We start from the raw sequence: 22788 nt of genomic DNA on the forward strand, positions 1-22788 counted from the left end.
ATGGACGTCAGCTACCTGCAGGAGTACCTCGCCAAGTACAAGAATAATTTCAACAGGAAGGTAAATGTGACCTGTTTTACCACCCGTTCCGCCCCTGTATGATCCGCTTCTTATTCTAATGTCAAGTCTCTGTGTTCCTGCCTGTTAGACATTCTTGTAAAGTCACTAACATGCATCAGAGGTTGGTTGGCAGAGCCTGAGTGCATGGAGAAATTGCATGAAACCCCGGTTAGGCTTCAGTGGAAGCCTCGAAACCATTGTGAGTGCAGTAGCATTCCAGGTTGCAACTTTTTTACGATGTTGAGGCACAGTTGTCTAGAGCGCGTATGGGAACACTCGGCACATGGGTTCGAACCCTCGGTTTGACCAAATCTAAACCCCTGTGGATTTGTTCTTAATTGCTAGGACGTTGATTATTGACTAGACGAGAGGTTTGTCTCATTATAATCACACTCATTCCTTGATTTGGTGTAAATTCCTTACATAAATTTCAAAAGTACACAGGTTTTGGTATTATTATTAAAGGCAAAGAGTTGAGATGGACATGATTGAAGTGTACAAATACAAAAATATAATAAGGTTTCATTTGTATAAACACATAAGAATAATGGTAACTGCAAAACGCCTGTGGGCCCATACGAGGCAGGTCTTATTGATAACCACCCAATCCCACACAGACAGATTTCTTCATTTGATGCATCACCCCATTGTGATTTCTGTGTGTAATGAAGAAAGGGCGAAGAGGTAGAACAGCTAATTGACAGTGCCCGGATGCATGGTATAAAACCCTGGTTTGTGCAGAATCCGGGTGAGGGCAGATGAACTCCCGGTTGCAATTCTTTTGACCTTATCGTGGCCTAGTCGATTAAGGCAGCGTCTGGGATCCTATGAAACTTAGGTTCCAACGCTCATCATGGCCCTGTGTGTTCATTTGATGCATCACGCTATTGTGATTTCTGTGTGAAATGTCCAATCCACGGTTGAAACAATCGATGGACCACACTTCCACCATTTACTGGTGGAAGTGTGTTACGCAGTAATTGGTTCCACAAATCAACAAGCCTATTACCGAACCAAGTCTTTCTTCAATCTGAACTTATCTAGTTTATACCCATTATATAGGGGGAACCTACTTCCCCCATGCACTCGAGATATGTCAATGGGCCGTTCTCCCTCTTCCCTATGTAATGAAGCAAGGGCGAAGAGGGAGAACGGCCTATTGACATAGCTCGAGTGCATGGGGGGAGTTGTGTAAAACCCTGGTTTGTGTCTCGGAGAGACTGCGGGATCCAGTAAGTTCAGTAGAACTTCGGTTTCAACTCCCTTTGACCATGTCGTAGCTCAGTCGATTAAGGCAGCGTCTGGGATGCTCTCGGACGCAGGTTCGAATCGTTGTCACGGCCCTTGTGGATTTGTTTAATTATAGGGGTATTTTTGCAGAAACCACGCAGTTTAGATAAGAGATTTTGTCTGAACCTGGTCAGACATTCGTTCACATATACAGTGGATTTACTAGTGACTGCAGATTTGATAAGGTCAGACTTGCGGGAGCAGCTATCTAGTTTAACTGGAATTCTCTTGTTATTCTCTACCAGGTGATTTGTTACCCACTCTATAATTAGATTTAAAGTCACTAGTTTTGATTGAGTATTTAATCTTATTCTGCAATTCATGGATCACGATGGCAGCACAGTCTTCTCCATCACATTCTTGGGGAAAATCACGTGAAGAGATAACGACGGAATCAAGGAGTTTATGCTGGTCTGATTCGTCTTGGGTAATAGTGTGTTGCTGTTAAAGATGGTTGTCAAACTGTTGCAGCATGGCTTCCTGTTGTCTAGTTGTTTCTGCTGGTTTAAAGTCAATAACTGTGGTCTTGAGAGAGCTTAATTCTTGTTGGAGGAAGTCGACTCTGGCAGACAGATCTTGATTAATCTTGAGCATTGCTGAAGCTTCACTTCGCATGTTAATTATTAAGTCCGATTGCTCTTGGATTACTGATAGTTGGTCCCTCCCCGAGGAAGGGACAGCTGGACTAACCTTGATGCTAACGTGGCTAGTTCATTTATTCCTAATCGGTGCGCTATCTGCCTTAGTGGCAGATAGCGCACCGCATCAAAGGCCTTATCGGCCTTTGATCTGTTATTCGTTGTAGCAAGATAAATGTAGGCAGGCACAAGAGTGAAGACTCGTTGATGTGGCAGCAGAGAACATCGGGTGCAGCTTCCTCCAGGGAACAACACTAGTGAGGTCGAAATGAGATTTTGAGGATTGGTATGGAAGTTTGTTTCAATCACATTTGGGTCACTGAGTACTTAGCTGCCCTCTGGAAAAGCTACGTCGTTTGAGGGTTGCAGAGAGGTCAGGGACAGCAGATAGAATTGGAGAGACGGCGGAGCAGTCGAGCGTTGGAGTTTTTTTTAGCCAAAACATATCTTTATATGTTTTGATCTTTAACATATAAATATCTTTGTTCTTGGTAGATTTTTAGATCTTGGAAATCTTGGTAGTTTTTTGATCTAGGTAGATCTTTAGAACCAAGATCTACCTACACCCCATCTTCGCTCTCCAGCTACTTACTGGCAGAGGGCTTCAGCAACACGCTGACAGGCGTCCCAAACAAACTCATATAAGGGCAGTTAACCCCTGGCAGAAGCCGCTAGCAGCACTTCACACTAGGCATATCATACCTGTAACCCTTAATAGCCAATCCCGGGGTCTATCGATCTTCACCAACACTGCCTATCCAAGCAGCTAACACACTGTTTCGATCGACGGCGGCTATTTAGTCTTCTTCCAGAGCCACGCTAAGGGTTCGTGGACTGCCCAAGGTAAACTGCCTTCCTCAGTATAACTGCCTCCAAACATCACTTCTGTGGACATAAAAACATCATTAATTAGATGGACAGGACACTGGGGAAACCATGAGATAACACTCGTTCACCAGGGAGTTGACATTATGCTCTGTAACCACAACCTAGATGGCATTGAGCGTGACATGTCACCCACCAGAGGTCATCCATAACGACCTCTCTTTCTAGCTAAGGAAGGAAACTGGAGCCATTCATCATTGTCATGCCACCACCGACCGATGGCGCCTAAAACGCAACTACATACTAAAATAAAGGTATCGATACATTAACAGTTTCCCTACCGATTTCTGTATCATCGGAAAATTTGCAAATGTTGCTACTCGAACCTGAATCTAAATCATTTATAAACAACAGAGCTCCCAGGGAAGAGCCACAGGCACTCTACTTACAACATTTCCCACTCTGATTAACCCCGTTTATACTATCTGTTTCATCTGGTATAGCTATGCCCTAATCCAACTTAACATAGCACCCTAATACCATGAGCCTCTATCTTTTAATCAATCTTCCATGTGGCTGTATCAAAAGCTTTGCTAATGTCAAGGTACACAACATCATAATCCTTACTATTATCAGCTGCTTCAACTATGCTGGAATAAAATTATACCAGATATGGTAAATATGAGCAGCCATTTTTAAAACTATGTTGAGACTCATTTATTAATTTATGTTTTTTCAAGATGAAGACGAATTGTATTTGCAATTATTGATTCAAGTAATTTTCAGACGTTAGGCTAATTGACCGATAGTTTGACGCAAGTGATCTATCTCCTTTCTTAAAAATTGGTACCACATTAGCAACCTTCCATGATTCTAGCATTCTGCCTATTTATTTAATAGGCTATATTTAATAAATCAATAGCCTAAGTATTGATTTATTAAATATGGTAGCCAGTGGCTCGCAAAGCTACTCTTATCATTCTTTAAGCATCCTGACAAACACTTCATTCGGCCCTGAAGATTTGTTTTGTTTGAGTTTTACTATTTGTTTAATAATATCGTCCTTGGTAACTGTTAGATTAGTCAACCTGTCCTCGTCCCCACCAACTTAGCCTTGTTTGGCTGAAGGCATAGAATTAAGTTATTCTTTAGTAAATACGAGATAAAATATTTATTAAAAATACTACTCTTGTCATTATCCATTCTTGGTCATTATCCATTAGCTTACCTGTCTCAGTTTTTAATGAACCTATCCTTTTGCTAATATTTGTTCAATATAACTGAAATTCCCTTTAAGATTGCTTGCCCTGCTATACAAACTTCATAGTATCTTTTTTGGACTCCTTATCTCTTTTTTAATATTTAAGATTTTTAATATAATATTAATCAGTCTCCGTGGTGTAGTTGTAAGACACTCGCCTGGCGTTCCGCTAGCGCTTTGTCACGGGTTCGTATCCTGGCCGGGGAGGATTTACTGGGCGCAAATCCGTAATCCGGTATTATTATTAAAAGCGAGGAGTTGTTATTGACATGATTGAAGTGTACAAGTAGAAAAAATGAAAATACGGTTTAATATGTATAAACACATAGGAGTAAAGGTAACTGCCGAATGCCTATGGGCCCATACGAGGCAGGTCTAATTTATAACCACCCAATCCCACTCATATATATGTCCTACCCACGCTTGAAACAATCGAGGGACCCCACCTCCACCATGTTTCACGGTAATTGGTTCCACAAATCAACAACCTTGTTACCACACCAATATTTTACCATGCCTCCTAAATCTAAACTTAACCAATTTATACCCATTGTTTCGTGTTCTGTCTTACGTTGATACTTTTAATACCCTATTAATATCCCCCTTGTTATGACCATTCTTCCACTTGTAAACCTTTATCATGTCACCCCTAACTCTTCGCCATACTGATAAATACATAATATATATAATAGGATATATAGGATAAGGATATCCAATATAGGTTATAAATTGGATAAATTAAGATTTAGCGAAGACCTGGGTAAATACTGGTTGTATTTACCTTCTACATTTACCCAGGGATGTGGATTTGTGGTACAAATTTTCGGGTAATATAGTAGGCGTAGGATCTGTTGGTTGTCTCAAGCGTAGGTTAGACATATGAATGAGTTTTGGTGGATATAAATAGGAGCCACATATTACCCAGTTTAATTGATTTTTATGTCCTTACTTAAACCAAGCACACTATCATTTATATTATTTCAGGCAGCAATCAGTGGGTTTCGTGCAACGTCCTCCAGGCCAAACAAGGTAGAAAGATCAGCTCCTAAACCGGAAGCAATCCAAGCTGTGTTGTCCAGGAAAGAAGAGTTGAAGCAGAAGGAGAATGAAGAAGCTCGGCTTAAGAAAGAGGTAGGTTTATTTAAGGATTTTAATATGCTGTAAATTCACAAATTTTCACGTGATTTTCTTTCCTGAACAGATAACAATGAACCAGTGCTGTAAAGAGTTAGGCAATACTAATCCTATTGTTGTAGCGTATTTTAATCCCCGTTCTCGTTTAAGCCGATTAAATAGGCATTATTAAAAAATAAAATATATTGATTTTTTATCTCTTTTTGTACTAGACAAAATTTATGTATCTGAAATTTATGATCGAAGTAAGAATGTGGCAGACAATTAATTTCCATGACAAAATAGCGCCTATTTATCATTCCTGTAAGGGGCTGGGCAGCTCTCGGGATTCGTAGTTCCAAGGTTCTGGGTTCGATCCCCAGTGGAGGTGGAAAGAAATGGGCAGAATTTCTTTCACCCTGATGCCTCTGTGTACCTAGTAGTAAATAGATACCTGGGAGTTAGACAGCTGCTACGGGCTGCTTCCTGGGGTTGCTTCCAAGAAGCAACACTTCCTGGGGATGTGTAACAAGGAGGCCTTGTCAAGGACCGGGCCGCGGTAGCGCTAGGCCCCGAAATCATCTCAAGATTACCTAACATAATTACTGAATACACTGATGGCTTCCTCATGATGCCTCTACTCTTGTTTTTCCTGTGGCATGCTGTGGTCTCTCTAACTCTTTTACTCCTACTAATGTTCATATAATATAATTTTATCTATTGTTCTTCGTGTTCACCTTACATATTTGAGCTCAAAGTTGACTTGTTACACCGTGTTCTTGTGCTGGAAAAAGTTAGTCAGGAGGAGGAGCAGTGTGACACTTGCCTCTCTTCTTTATTTCAAGTATTGCTTTCAGGTTTTAAAGTGAATTGGAATATCTATATAAATAAAATTGAAAATGTTCATTTGTTCAAAATCGGTAAACTCCCAAACTTCTTCACCGATTGCTTTGAAATTTTTACACAACGTTCCATTTGCATAGAGCGTGTTTTTATATACCTACTATATAGATATCATGTCTGTGACAGGTAAACAGTTTTTTTTAAACTGCGTTTTTCATGTGAGGGAAATCTCCGAAACCTTTTTACCGATTGCTTTGAAATTTTGAAACAAAGTTCCATTCGAATATGGACGTATTTTTATATATCTACTATACAGATGTCACTCCTGTGAAAGGTAAAAACAAGTTTTTATGGGAAAAACAGTGCCATTTGTTGCACGTAGAAGCAGTACATGCTATACTAAATATACTGCGATTCCATATCATTGTTTTCGATTTCGTTGATAAATTGAATTTTCATAGATTTCGATTTATATTCATTTTGATTTAATTATTTTGTGTGACATTGCGTTGGAATTGGGCTGTGATGTTATCTTACCGTTCATTTTGTGAGTATAATTTATTTGTTTATTTTTTCATTGTTTTACATTTCGTTTTCTTAACTGTTCTTCTTATTTTTCAGTGATAATGATACCATCATATCATTTGATGTTCCCATTTTTCTGATGGGAACATCAGATCATTTGGGAACGCATCAGACTAGGGAATGGGGATTGGTGGGAAGGATGAGGGGACGGGAGAATGGTGGTTTACTTGTCCTCCCCAGTTTAGAATGGTGGGGAGGACAAGGAGAGTGGGGGATAGTGACGAAGACGAGGGGACAGGGAAGGGAATGGTGGGAGGAAGAGGAAACGAAGGGGATGGGGGAGTGGAAAATGATTGTTAGGATGAGGGAATAGGGAAGGGGGGGGGGAATGGCGGGGAGGACAGGGGGACAGGGAGAGGGTGTCAGCTAGTTCTTTAAATACTTTGTTTTTAAAGGAAGTTTACATGTATACTTTAGGCTTGCATTGAGGTCCCCTCAAGGTCAAACTACTGACCTTCACCAGCATACAATCCGCAATGCCCAACTCCTAGGTTAGGAGTTGCAAGGTGAACAGCGGCATTAAGTGAAAGGAAAATTTCGCAACCACTTCTGTTCAGCCTGGGAATCGAATCCGGGATCTCCAATTGTCAAGAGCAAAACCATATCTTCTCTGCCTGTTATACAACCTGGCCTCTCCAGTACTACATTGCATTTTGACTTATAAATCTCTAAAGGTCAAAAACTGATGTACCAAATATCGCCGCGGCTCACATAATTGACGTGATGTCCCGTTTTCTGTTCGTGGGTCCGCAGTTAGGTTAGGTTTGGACAGTTTAGTACATGTGTTTAGTGACGCTGGAGAAGCCGGGCTGTGTTATGAGCTGTAGCGAGTCTGCTCATTTATTTATTTATTTTGTGAGAGTACATAACAGATTATTATAAGTAGGTACATTGTAGCAAAACATGTATGTTGTGTTGAACATAACAACTACGATATAAGTTGATGGCAGTGATGAAGTTGCATGTCTTTACTACTAATATTGGGGAAGTCGCCAGCACAATATGCAGTGTGAATTTGAAGCACAAGGGTGGAAACTATGAGCTTGAAATTAGCTATTTTTTGGTTTTACTTTTGAGTAAATCATAGGTTGGACAGCTTTGTAATTATTTAGGGAGGGAATTCCATAGACACTTTATTTGCAAAGTTTTTTACAGAGATTGTTTGACTCTGGGGCTATCACAGAGATACTTAATTCTGGGGAGGTGCACATGGGTTCTATTACGTCTGTCAATGAAGAGTTTCATATAAGGATTTAGGATAAGGGCTTTGTACATTTAAAAAGCACAAGAGAATGGGTGGAGTGAGTGTATGTTTAGCATGTTTAAGGACTTAAACAGAAAGGTTTAAAACTCTTGAAGGGTTTGTGTTTGAAAACAGATTGTTATTATTCGGATTGTTGTTGAGTGATGTTGGGATTGATGTAATTTGCAGTGGGTGAACCCCATGCACCTTATGTAAGATTAGCGAGTAGTATAATGAGAGGAGAGCAGAGTGGGGAAAATAATATCTGATTTTGTCGAATATACTAACAGTTTTTTTTTTTTTTTTTTTTTTTACTTTTTAGCTGTGTTGAATGTGTGCTGTAATTCTTTCTTGTCAATGTAGGGCAGGGACCTTTTTTATTCCAATCTGGAGTTGAATTGCCAAATGAGGCATTTTATTGCAAAATGAACTTTTTATTGCCAAATTTATTTATTTTATTTATATTGCCAAATGAAGTTTTTATTGATAACTTCAAATCTGTTTGACGACGTATTTCGCTTAATGATTTAAGATGAGTAAAGATTCACACTACATCATAGACGAGAAAGTCACACTGGTCAGGACTACAGGGACCAGCTCAAAAAGATTTGTTTAACGCAAACATATTATGTTGTTTAACCAACAATTGTTTTATTTTTATACGTATGTCACATGGAACATTTTATTTCACAATACTTGTTCATCAATGTTTGAGCGTCTTTCCCATGGAGCTGGTTGTGAAGTTGTTATAGCTGCCATTATGCTAATCTTGGTAAATATAACAACTCCACAACCTATTGTTTAGTGTTTGAATTCAAAACATTTGACACAGAAAACTTGACATTTCAGAATTTGCTGGCGCTGAGAGCACAAGCCAGGAAGTGTAATAAGCAAGTTAAGGCCATAATCAACAAGGGGGCTTCCAAGTTTGTTGTAGATGATGCTAAGGTAAGCTTGCACAGAGAATATTGATTATTTGGTGTTATTAGAAATATTAATGAAACTACTGCCTTAGTAGCTTCATGGTTTTCATTTTCTAATACCTGAATTAGTGTTATTATTTTTTAAATCAAATATTGAAGTGGTATTACCAGCTTAATTCTAGTATTCTGAGGACCAATACGTACTGACGCGAGACTCTCCTTTCAATTATAAAGCACGGTTTCTCGAGTGTTCTTTCTATAGAAACACTATAGGTGGTGTTCTGTGGAGGGACATTTGTCAAATGAAATAACAAACCAATATGATAAATCGAAGTTAAATTGCAATATCAGTTGTACAGATAATCTAATAAAAATTTTCAATGTTAAAAAATATTTTAAAGTAAATCAGTTTAGTTTGAATTAATGATAAGAATTCTCTATACCAGCTGCGTGTCCCATGTAGCCACAGTGCGGAGTCCCTATACCAGCTGGGTGTCCCATCCAGCAAAGTGGGGAGTCCCTATACCAGCTGGGTGTCCCATCCAGAAAGTGGGGAGTCCCTATAACAGCTGGATGTCCCATCCAGCAAAGTGGGGAGTCCCTATAACAGCTGGGTATCCCATCCAGCAAAGTGGGGAGTCCCTATACCAGCTGTGTGTCCCATACAGCCACAGTGGGGAGTCCCTATAACAGCTGCGTGTCCCATACAGCCACAGTGGGGAGTCCCTATACCAGCTGCGTGACCCATGCAACCACAGTGGGGAGTCCCTATACCAGCTGCGTGTCCTATGCAGCCACAGTGGGGAGTCCCTATACCAGCTACGTGACCCATACAGCCTCAGTGGGGAGTCCCTATACCAGCTGGGTGTCCCATCCAGCCACAGACGAGAAAGGGTCTCTGGGACATCAAACATGTCCCCAGAGAACATAGTAACATAGGAATTAGGGAACTGTAGAATGCCTATTGACGAATGCGAGTCAATTCACAATAAAAATGTTCTGATTCAATTATTTGATATTGCTGCTCTTGTTGTATTGTATTGCAAGATGTAATGATCGCTGTATTGTCGTTGCAGAACATAACGACTGTCAAAGGAGAGGAGCAGTATGACATGAATGATTTTGGATATGAATCTACTAATAATCAGCACATTTTCAGCAAGCTGGTTAATCAATATGCAAACAATGCTAATTGCAGTGCAGCAGGTATGAAGGTGAGTGAAATCTCGTTTTCTATGAGTATTATGAAGGAGTTCAGTTGTCTTATTATACTCTGCTATATCCTTGTACAGGTCAGACATGTGTCTGTAAATGTCACATATCAGACATGTGTCTATAAGTAACACAGGTCAATCAGGTGTCTGTAAGTGACACAGGTCAAATATGTGTCTGTAAGTGACACAGGTCAGACATGTCTGTGGCGCTTGCGAGTTAGGTAGGAGGACAGGTTGGGCTGAGACATTTTGATTCCATATTTTCTTTTTACAAACATAAAAATATTGGTATTTTATTATGTTTTTTTTATAATAATAATATTACTGTATGTTATTACAGAGCGGAGTTACCAACACAGTGAAGACTCAACTGGAAGATAAATCAACTTCTGGAAAATTAAAACGTAAATACAGTAGAGAGAGGGAAAACAAGGGTTATGATAAGAACCCCAAAAAGCTCAAGGTGACGCCTAGACCGGACGCACCACCACCAGTGAGTTTTAAAGAGCTTCTTGTAATTGCTCGCAAGAAGCAGTCACTGCCTCTTGCAAACTTGAAGGATGGAAAAAAAGAGAAAGACAAAGGCATATCACAGAAATACTTTGGTCGGCCTCTGACTGCCATAGAGAAACTAAAGCTGGAAGACGAGAGAAGACGTAAACTAAAATGGTTGGGAAAATTGCCACAAGACAAAACCGGAGTTGAAAAGCCCCAGAAAAAGGAACAAAAGGCTGATGTAAAAGATTCACCAAAACTGAGTAAGAAGGGTGAGATTATAAAGAAACAAGAAAATACTGCCAAATTAAACCAAGCTCTCGAGGAGCCCAAACAAGAATCTAAAGTAGCGGACAGAATGAAGTTATTTGCAACTGCGGGACATTGGCCTCGGGATCATCCTCAAATCAAAGGAATCAAACCTGTGCAAAATTCCAGACCAGCTCCTTCAGAACCTCAAACTTCTATTGGTAAAGATATGAAGCCTCAGAAGCCTAGATATATGCAAACAAAAGACATGAAACTATTAAGACCACAGAAGATTCCACATCCCAAACTGCGCATTGCCAGTGATTCAGAAGAGGAGGAAGACTCTGATATGGATGATTTCATTGACGATGGAGATCAAGGGATAGATTTCTCGAGGGAAATCAGAAACCTATTTGGCTATGATAAGAGAAAGTATCGGTGAGTATTGTATTTTGTTTGAGTATTTTTCCTTTTGTGTACATGTGCGAATGCGTTAACTAAATGGTCAGAGGATGGGAGCCACAGTACTGGTTTCCAGCCTTATCTATAATCTTATTGTACGTTGATTTGATATTCCAGATGTTTTAAACATACACTACTTTCTTATTTAACAGACATTTATGCATATACTGTATTGCGTATTTGTTTGAATGCTTAAAATTATTGCCTCTTGTTCTCGATGCTACACATGTAAACACATGCTTAAACACATTTCCTCGTAAATTCTGTTGCAAGTTTGTTCATGAGGATTCTTTCACCACTTTCTCTTGTTTAATAGTTTCGACAAATCTTTTTCTTTGATTAAAAATTTATACAATTTTTTCCCATATCTCTTCTTTGTCTTATATAATAGTGTATTAATTTTACAAAAATATTTTAGTGTGTGTAGAATTTTGAACTTTTTAACTTAACTTTCTCTTCCTAGTGTTTTCTCCGTGACAATTGCCTCTCATAAAATTGCATAAATCGCAGATAACTGACACTGATCAGAAAGAGACACGAGTGTTGGGTTTTTACCATTGTATGTAAAAAAGGAATCTGCCATACTTATTTTCTCTTTGTTTAATTTAAAGATTTATTGAATTAGGATTTTAAGTTTCCATCTATCGTAATATGAAGCTAACATACTGTACATTTAGTGAGTCTATTAGTTATCATTTACGCACATATTTCTATATGCATTCTTAACTATGTCATCTAGGGCTGTTTTGTTTTAGGTTTAACTACTTGGAACGAAATGTACATGTAGCACGGGTTGAACTGAGCCCTAATTGAGTTCGATTATTGACAGTAATTTTGTTACATTGATATTTGGGTCAAAGTTTCATATGAAGGTATAGTTTTCTTCTTTTCTCACTGGTTTTAGTCTTTTGTTTTAACAACATTATCTTGGTACATTATGTGATTTGTACATTATCTTGGCAGTGGATATAGATGCACAGTGTTCACTAGTGTGTCCCATTCTTCATTTTTTTTTAAACCATTGAAGTCGCATTAAATGTGAATTTTGCATTTAATGCAGCTGCTCAAGTTGGTTGAATGTTGAGTTTGATGCGCAGTGCTTGAGTTGCTTCACATTCTAATATGTAATGTAAAAGTAGCATTTCTGCATCTTTTCCACAGATATGACACCCTCTAACTATTGGGTTTGTTACCTTCCAGCAGCACTTATAGACAAGTCTAAGTCTGTATGGCTAATGCAATTTCTCTGGATAGCTTTTTACCAGGTTTGAAGAAGTAGTACCCCGTGGCATGTTAGCACCACATTGAAATGTGTCCGCTTTTCGCTACTTTGGCTCTTTGGCGACTTTTGATATTTGGGAGTTCTTTCTTTTTGTTTTGCTCTTTAATCTATGAGAAACTTAGAGGTATTTTTACCTGTACAACAGTTAAAGCAGTAGCAGTTTTTACTAGTGAATCTGCCTTTTACATAATCAACTATGCCAATGTAATTTGGTATATAATTAAGGGTGACTAACAGCCCTAGATTGTGTGCTTCTTTTCCTATTGTAAGATTTCAGTGATGAGTTTTATATTATCTTTGTGCTGGCTGGATAACAATGCCCGAAGTAAAGATTTAGATTCGGTATGAATGATGACCTCTTGTAAATTGTTCGAATCCTTAAGGGGTCAAGAGATTTCAGCTGCATACTTAAGAATAATTGTTTGGAGATGTGACTTATATAATGTGTTTTTCTGGGATGAAGTTGATGACTGCGGTGATATGGAGGCATCTTTCTCTCAGGTGCAAAAAGAAGAGAGAATATCTGCCAAAATTGGACTTAAAGAAGATCTTGAGGATATTCGACGAGAAGAAGAAGAGAGGAAGAGGAAGATTGTGAGAAAGAAGCACTTAAAACCATCTAAGAAATGTTAAACGTTAAAAAAAGTTATGATTTGAGTACACAAGATACCAGGTGTGTAATTGTTTATTGTAAATGCCACCACAATTCACACCCCATTCATTCACTATCATTCCCACCCATTCACTCACCACCCTTCTCGCCCCATTCACTCACCAACATTCCCACCCCGTTCACACACCACCCTTCTCGCCCCATTCACTCACCACCCTTCTTGCCCCATTCACTCACCACCCTTCTCGCCCCATTCACTCACCACCCTTCTCGCCCCATTCACTCACCACCCTTCTCGCCCCATTCACTCACCATTCTTCTCGCCCCATTCACTCACCACCCTTCTCGCCCCATTCACTCACCCCCCTTCTCGCCCCATTCACTCACCACCCTTCTCGCCCCATTCACTCACCACCCTTCTCGCCCCATTCACTCACCACCCTTTTCGCCCCATTCACTCACCACCCTTCTCGCCCCATTCACTCACCACCCTTCTCGCCCCATTCACTCACCACCCTTCTCGCCCCATTCACTCACCACCCTTCTCGCCCCATTCACTCACCATTCTTCTCGCCCCATTCACTCACCACCCTTCTCGCCCCATTCACTCACCCCCCTTCTCGCCCCATTCACTCACCACCCTTCTCGCCCCATTCACTCACCACCCTTCTCGCCCCATTCACTCACCACCCTTCTCGCCCCATTCACTCACCACCCTTCTCGCCCCATTCACTCACCACCCTTCTCGCCCCATTCACTCACCACCCTTCTCGCCCCATTCAATCACCAACATTCCCACCCCATTCACTCCCACCCTTCTTGTCCCATTCACTCACCACCCTTCTCGCCCCATTCACTCACCACCCTTCTTGCCCCATTCACTCACCACCCTTCTCGCCCCATTCAATCACCAGTCTTCTTGCCTCATTCACTCGTTAGCCTCACCCTCTTTAAGAGGCCTGGTCGACGATTTAGCCGCGGGGACGCTAAGTCCCGGAAACACCTCAAGGTAACCATTTTCGCCCCATTCACTAGCCACCTTTTTTGCACTATTCAGTCCCCCATACATTTCCGCTATTTCTGTATTGAAGTTCTAATTTTATTATGATACATGAGGCATATAACATGTTTTGACAAAATGTTAGGTAATTTGACATGTTCTATATCTATCAATCCATTTATGTATGTTTGTGACAGTGTCAGACCACGGAGGAAGAACTGAAACAGGAACAAATTTTAAGGAAATTCAATTCTTCCTTCGTGGTCTGACATTCACATTTTTCATCACGTGTTAATTTTCGTGACTTACACACATGTATGTATGTTAGTATGTACGTATGTATGTATGTATCTATGAATGTATCTGTCTATCTATGAATCTATCAATCCATCTATATATCTATCTACCTATCTATATCATAACTAGCCGCAATAACAGCAATATGTGGCCTAGTAAGCAAGACCTCACATAGACAGCGACTTTGCTTGGCATTTCAAGAAATGTCTTTCAAAGCTGTTTATTAATATTTTGACATCTTTTTTTTAGCTTAGAAATATTTTACGTGGGTTAGGCGGTATTGAGAAATGTTCAGCATATTTAGGATTAGCTTATAATTTAACTTTGATTCAAATCATAAAAATACCATCCATACATATTTAAATTAAAATTATCACTGTACATTATCATTTCTGATAGAAAAAACTTTTGAAAAGTTTAATATTTCATAATTTTTTTATGCAACTCTGTCTATTAGGTGCTACATGTAAACATTTATTGTGTTTCACTCCCGCCCCTCTCACCCCGTCCCTTTATGGAGGGGCAATCAGGGCGAGGAAGAAAGACATCTATAGGAAATGGAAACTGCATTTTAAATTATATTTTTATTTTCATTTGTCCACGTTTTAAATGTTTTTCTTTAACTGCCATCCCCTGCCTGGAGAAGTGTGAAAAACGTCATCTGTCATAGTAGCTGGAGAGAAATGCTGTAGTGTACAGATTATATCAATAAAAGAATGTCTAAAAAGTACATAGCTGCCAATTGTATGTAATAATCCTTGAATATTATGCTGTGAAAAACTTGATAATATATGTGGCACTTCTGCGTCACCAAATGTGAACATGAACAAGCACCTGTTGAACAAGAGCTTGTTCAACAGGTGTTGAACAAAGCAACAACAAAGTTCTTTTGAACTTTGGTATTTACCGCTTTTTATGACTAAACTATCAATAGAAGGCTTCCTACCACGAGAACTGCAAGTGAGATGTGTATATGATGTGTAAATTTTAAAAAATATATTTATGTTCAGCTGTAAAGAAAGGCACATGAACAAATCCACAAGGGCAGTGACGAGGATTCGAACCTGGATCTGGGAGCATCCCAGACACTACCCTAATCGACTGAGGTAGCTTACTCTCAGACTGAGCTTACTCCCATACGCAGGTTCGAATCCTCGTCACTGCCCTTGTGGATTTGTTCATTTGATGCATCACGTTAGTGTGATCTCTGTGTGTAAAGGCACTTGCTTTCCAAGGGAGAAATTTCAAATCTAAGGAAATGAATTATAGCCAGAGGAGGAATTAGGGAGGAATATTGCTCAGGGAAGAAACTCCACACTGGGAAAGAATATACTCTATACACTAAATAGAACATAACGATGCCAACACAGAAGACACCGTTCAACATAACAGGACAATTACACTTGACTAATCATTGTATGTAGATAGCAGCTGCCTCGTATGGGCCAATAGGCCTTCCGCATTCTTATATTCTTATGTATTCCACCATGTTTTCACCTTTATTGTCTTATCACCTGACCCAGTGCGGGTATAAAATCAACCAAACCTGAAAATTCCTTTCACTTGAGAATGAACCATGAAGGTTCGAAGCGTTGTGCAAATTGTATAAATAAGTGTAATACATTCTATTGTAATTCACTTCTTTTCTTCACCCTAAAATTTCGAAAATGAGTTTTGGAGAACTCCTATTTCAGCTAAGCCCTGATGCTAAGAAAATAGTTAGAGGGATAGAAGCCCTAAACCAGAAAATAGTAAATACAGAATATGCGGTCATATTCAATGAGATATATACACTAAATATATATCAAATGAAAACCAATGTACACAACAAATCTGGAAAACTTCTCTTCTTGGATTGCTCAGCTAGTTAACTTGGAAACCAATTCTTTGCTATTTTTTACACTCAACACTAGACAACAGGCAGTAAAATAGTATTTATACAAAGTACAGTTACAACTGGTGTAGAATTTTGTTACTCAATCAGTGAACACACAAAGAACCAGGAGGTAACATAAGGCATGCCAGCCACAGTAACCTCACTATTTATGGTAAATGTCACTGTTGCGGGTAAATGTCGGAAAATCCGACACCATTTATTAATAATATCATACAGACAGATAATTGCTGTGTTGTATAAACAAGTTACCCATAGAAAATGTAACTGTAGTGGAATTTCCGTCTATAGAAAACAGGATATCATCACCACATACTATTATAAATTCACCAGCTATTCTGCTGGGAATTATTCTTAAATACATTAGTCTTTGGACTTTACCATCATAAAACATCTCATATAAATTAACTTAATTATCAAAATTAAAACAGAGTAAATGTGACCCTTCTATCACTTACTGTCATCTGGACAATGTAGGCCAGTAGCGTCAGAGAGTGAGGGAGTGGTAAGCCTTTGTTTATACTAAGACCAGAGGCTCACGGGAGCAAATACGGCTCCTGTTAATTTTACTTGGACGAAGTGTTATGGAAACCAAAGGTGTACCATTATCAATACGCTGTCAACAAAACAAGTTAAGTGTTCTTCTGAAACCCATTTATCTTTCATTTATGGCCATTAATGTCAGTGGATATAGGGTGAACTGGTTAGAGCACAAGATCGCCTCATACTAAAGGTAATTAAGCCAGGTCTTTAAGGTTCCATGTACAGTGTTTTCTCTGATATACCTGTCATATACTAGGTTTCTTGCTTCACAGCTAGCGCCCTTTTGACAGGTCAAGACGAGGAAGCATGCTTTGTGCATCAGTTACCAGGGTGATGGAAGCTACCTCAAAGAGGGAAAATGTGGTATCTACATCCTGGTTATACCTGGTGGACTAAGGCCTGCTGTACAAATAAGATAAGGTACCTCTTCAATGTTTGATAATGTATGTAGTCTATTACTGTAGTTTGATTGGCTGCATATATATAAATTTAATAAACCCCCCTAATGTGTAGAGGATCGATTTGTGAGATTATGAGATTATTGCAGAAATACAGTCCACTTATCATTATACAAATTGCTATCGAAGTATATAAATTAACGTAAATATAAATTCTATATAAATTCATATAAATTAAATAAATATAAATCTCACAGGTCGATTCCCACATTATTTGGACCTTCGGAACCGGATTATTCGGTCCTTTGAACCCACATTTGGTCATCTTACTACCGGATGAACCAGTTAACCAGTGGATTCATTAAATAACTAGTGCAGTGTGATTTAAACAAAGCCAGTCAAAGACGGCGGCGTTGCCTCGAACGAGTTCACGAGCCCCGCTCAGTTCAGATCAGCCTCATCAGCGGTTTCATGCACACCCACAGATATTTGGTGGCGTGTTATTCTGTGAAATGACAGCGCTAATATAGAAGGCAGCCAAATTAGTGGCTGTGTCGCGAGATATTTCACTGATTTCGTGGTGTTAAATTTCGCGAGAGATTATCCACGAATTTTGTGGAGTTATTTTGCGAGGTCACTAATAATATTTAATACTTCTTGATAATATTAGAAGTTTATAGATGCTAATTAAGAGGCTATTATCAATAATTGTGTATATTATTTCTCCAAAATAGAGAATTATTTAATATATATTGCACTAGTGATCACAGTATAATATTTACTAATTGCCAACCCACAACAGGGTAGGATATTTACCATTGACTAGTTGAACTATTATTGTTCATCCTAGTCCCATTATTACCATAGTTAGTTGTACTATATTCAACAACCTAACACCATTAATGAATGGTCCAGACCCTATTTTGGGTGTAATTTTTATCAACTCGAGTTGAGTTGTATATATAATAAATTACTTATGATCATTACACATTTGAGTGATTAATTAGTGTCTATACCATCCTAGGGTGATATAGAAGAGCTAACCTAAAGGTACTTCCAGTGACACTGGTTTATCACTCAAATCATTAGTGTGTATGATTGTATATATATATAATGTGTATTAATTTTAAGTGCTAACCTCTAGTAGAGGTAGGATTATCGCCTAGTGAGTGCAGAATTTTACCCTAGGCTACCATTAGTACTTGCTCACAATTTATGAGCCAGTGGTGCCCAACTAACAAGTCACCATGACTAATCCACAGAAAGCAAAGCGTGCTTTAATAGCAAGTAAACGCCAACTGACAAGAGATCTCGACCAATATGAAAAGTTGTTATATGAGCCTGTAATTAATTATCGTCGGTTGAAAATACCACTGTTACAGATTCAAACCCAATTGCATATATTGAAAGCAAATAGGAAATCTTACCAAAATCAGGTCCACGACGACGACGATATAGTAGTTGAAGATGTGGAACCATTCCTGTCTGACCTAGCACAATATGAAGAAGAAACTCAAGGCAGGTTGGAACATTTACACAGGATAATTGAATCAGAACAAATAGCAAGTACATCAAATAAAGTAGATAATGTTATGGATGATCTGGATCTTTTTGAGAATAAATGTCAAGCCAGATTAGATCCTTTAATCAACAAGAGTAAAGCTTCACCCACTACAGCTTCACCCACTACAGCTTCACCCAATATTATACCACCAGAAATTAAGCAGTTCTCAGGCAATTTATCCACAGTCTCTGTGGATTCTGAAAACCCAATACCTGAGGCTACTAAGTTAACATGCCTCCAAGCTAGAGGTGAAGCTGAACCAGTAGTAGAAAATGTAAATGAAAATAGCGACAGCACTAATTTCCCAGTCCAGCCTCCTAGGAATAATGCTGGCAATGAGAAAACTGTCATACATCTAGTACTACAATTGCTGGATTTACCTCAATCTGATCAGACTGCTGACTCATTACAATCCTTCAGCATGGAGTTTGAGTCACTACTAAGAACATTCAGACTTAAGGTTGATATAACTACTAGTGAATGGATGACCAAAGTAGTCCTTCAACGAAAATTGTCCAGCGATATACTAGATGAATTATATGCACATCAACATAACACCATCCTGACAGTACAGGACATCATTGAAGGTTTGCATTTCATCATAAATAAACGACGTGCAAATGAGGAAGTTAAAGCCTCTTGCAAGCCTTCAGAAATAGAAAATAATAGTCAATTAAAGGGTAAAACAACTACCCTAAATAAACATCAACCAATTACTCTAACATCGAGTTGCAGAAAATCTGACAACGCAGCAGCATCCAAGCCTACTGTTACTAGTTCACCCAACCCGGTAACTTCCAAACGTGCAGTAGGCTGGGGGACATGTATGTTCTGCAAAAAGAAACATTCAACATACTGTTGTGCTAATTATCCAACCAGAGACACTCGTATTGAGCGACTCCAGGAATTAGGGAGATGTTCAAGGTGTCTCAAGTCACACAACATAGACTATTGTGATACCCAATTCAACACCTGTAACAGGTGTAGAAGAGGTAGGCACCATGCAGCACTGTGCAAATATACGAAATTAACGTATTCAAGACCCAAGGTGGAAGATAGCATTCCCACCACAGTACAGTACTGCAAGGTGCAACAAACAAAGAAGTGTCCAATCGGCAAAGTCTAAAGGTAATACGACTTTGCCTACTGCCCAAATTACCATCCAGAATAAGAGGGCCAAGGTCCATACCCGTGGGTTGTTTGACCAAGGGTCCCAGAGAACATATGTCACTAAAAAGTTGGCAGATGAACTACAATTAAGGCCTGTAGCCCAGATGTCATTCAATATCTCAGGGTTTGTAACAGATGCAGGACCTCAAGTCTACCAAGTGGTACAACCATCAGTACGTTTAGGCAGGTACGTCTGTCGAGTACAAGCCATTGTGGTGGACAAAATACCAGTAGACCTACAAGTTCAAGGTCTGAGAGCAACAGCCAAATTCCTGAGAAATAGAGGAATAAAATTGGCAGATAATATTAAGTCTGATCACCTCACCGACTTCGGTCTCCTTGTAGGGACAGACTATTGTCATCGATTCATCGGTAGCCCTACTAAATATCAGGGTATAACCATGCTAAATTCTGCAGGAGGTAAATTACTCTCAGGCCCAGTATCAAGCCTGGGGAGACCTATGGCTGCAGATAAACAATACCAATAGAAATCTAAATTTGTCAGCTGATTACATTTCTCCAGTAGCATTATACTAAGGAGATTACAGCTGACTATAACAACAGAGGTTGATGTTAGTATCATCATTTAAAGCTGAAGATGAGTTCATGAGGCCTCAGTGGCAAATCAGTGAACAGTAGCCTAAACCAGCTACAAGTCACTGCGACCAATGTCACTGAACCCACTGCAGTCTCAGAACCATACTTTACTTTAATGATGAGCTATTCAATCTTCTGAATCAATTAACTAAATTAAACCCCAATAAATCTGATGACTGATTTGATACATTTATTATTTAATCAAGATGTATTCCATGGGCCTCAGTATTTATATATCAGTGACCAGTTACCTGAACAAACTTTAAGTTATATCAAATGTCACTGATCTCACTGCAGTCCCTGAATCATACTTGACTGTAGTACTTGATCACATTCAGTCTTCTGGGTTAAATAATATGTAATTAGGCTTGAATATTAGCCTTTCAAGAGTTGACAGGGAAATGAATTCGCATTAGACTTCTAACCCCTGCAACTACAGTACGGGACATCCGTCCTGTACAAACAGACGCACAAATGTGTGATTACTAACTACTAACATCAAATTAATCTAATAATTCGAAGGAGGAGTATCGGTGTTCGTCTGTTCTAAATAGGACTTCGACCCGTGAGCAGCCCCTGGGGAATTATGTCGGAAAATCCGACACCATTTAATAATAATATCATACAGACAGATAATTGCTGTGTTGTATAAACAAGTTACCCATAGAAAATGTAACTGTAGTGGAATTTCCGGCTATAGAAAATGGGATATCATCACCACATACTATTATAAATTCACCAGCTATTCTACTGGGAATTATTCCTAAATACATTAGCCTTTGGACTTTACCATCATAAAACATCTCATATAAATTAACTTAATTATCAGAATTAAAATAGAGTAAAAGTGACCCTTCTATCACTTACTGTCATCTGGACAATGTAGGCCAGTAGCGTCAGAGTGAGGGAGTGGTCAGCCTTTATTTATACTAAGACCAGAGGCTCACGGGAGCAAATACGGCTCCTGTTAATTTTACTTGGACGAAGTGTTATGGAAACCAAAGGTGTACCATTATCAACACGCAGTCAACAAAACAAGTTAAGTGTTCTTCCGAAACCCATTTATCTTTCATTTATGGCCATTAATGTCAGTGGATATAGGGTGACCCGGTTAGAGCACAAGATCGCCTCATATTAAAGGTAATTAAGCCAGGTCTTTAAGTTTCCATGTACAGTGTTTTCTCTCATATACCTGTCATATACTAGGTTTCTGGCTTCACAGCCGCGTTTGGTCACATTTGTCCCAAACCTCCCCGCAGTTTTCAAAATATCTCAATTTCGAGGCCCGAGTCATATTTTGCAGCCAAATTCTAGCTCTCTGCACATATTCACAGTTTGAAATTACGAATTTTTATACCCAACATATGCGAAGTACTGAAAGCGGCAGAGAGTCACATTTTGCACAAACTCCCCTGCATTTTTCAAAATATCCCAAATATCCCAATTTCGAGGCCTAAGCCATATTTTGGACCCCAATTTTGGCTCTTTGCACGTATTCGCAGTTTGAAATTACGATTTTTTTATACCCAACATATGGCAAGTACTGAAAGCGGCGTTTGGTCATATTTGTCCCAATCTCCCCTGCATATTTCAAAATATCCCAAACATCCTAATTTCGAGGCCTGAGCCATATTTTTTAACCAAATTCAGGCTCTCTGCACGTATTCGCATTTTGAAATTGCGACTTTTATACCCAACATATGCCAAGTACTGAAAGCGGCGTTTGGTCATATTTGTCTCAAACTCCCCTGCAGTTTTCAAAATATCCCAAACATCCATATTTCGAGGCCTGAGCCATATTTTGGAGCCAAATTCTGGCTCTCTGCACGTATTCGCAGTTTGAAATTGCGACTTTTTTTATACCCAACATATGCAAAGTACTGAAAGCGGCGTTTGGTCATATTTGTCCCAAACTCCCCTGTAGTTTTCAAAATATCCCAAATATCCCAATTTTGAGGACTGAGCCATATTTTGGTGCAAAATTCTGGTTCTCTGCACGTATTCGCTGTTTGAAATTACGACTTTTTATACCCAACATATGCCAAGTACTGAAAGCGGCAGTGAGTCACATTTTGCATAAACTCCCCTGCAGTTTTCAAAATATCCTAAATATCCCAATTTCGAGGCCTGAGCCATATTTTGGAGCCAAATTCTGGCTTTCTGCACGTATTCACAGTTTGAAATTACGAATTTTTATACCCAACATATGCGAAGTACTGAAAGCGGCAG

The 22788-nt window shown here is 39.2% G+C and overlaps 1 protein-coding gene across 1 annotated transcript; it reads left to right on the plus strand.

The window, feature by feature from the left end:
* LOC138356548 (protein SPT2 homolog) lies at positions 1–13116 on the plus strand. The gene is made up of 6 exons (XM_069312742.1): positions 1–60; positions 5059–5205; positions 8708–8806; positions 9858–9995; positions 10336–11177; positions 12867–13116. The coding sequence occupies exons 1-6, from the start codon at positions 1–3 to the stop codon at positions 13114–13116; spliced, it is 1536 nt and encodes a 511-aa protein (XP_069168843.1).
* Positions 13117–22788: the final 9672 nt, after the last annotated feature.

The sequence above is a fragment of the Procambarus clarkii genome, chromosome 73, assembly GCF_040958095.1.
Source record: "Procambarus clarkii isolate CNS0578487 chromosome 73, FALCON_Pclarkii_2.0, whole genome shotgun sequence".
NCBI classification, from domain to species: domain Eukaryota; kingdom Metazoa; phylum Arthropoda; class Malacostraca; order Decapoda; family Cambaridae; genus Procambarus; species Procambarus clarkii.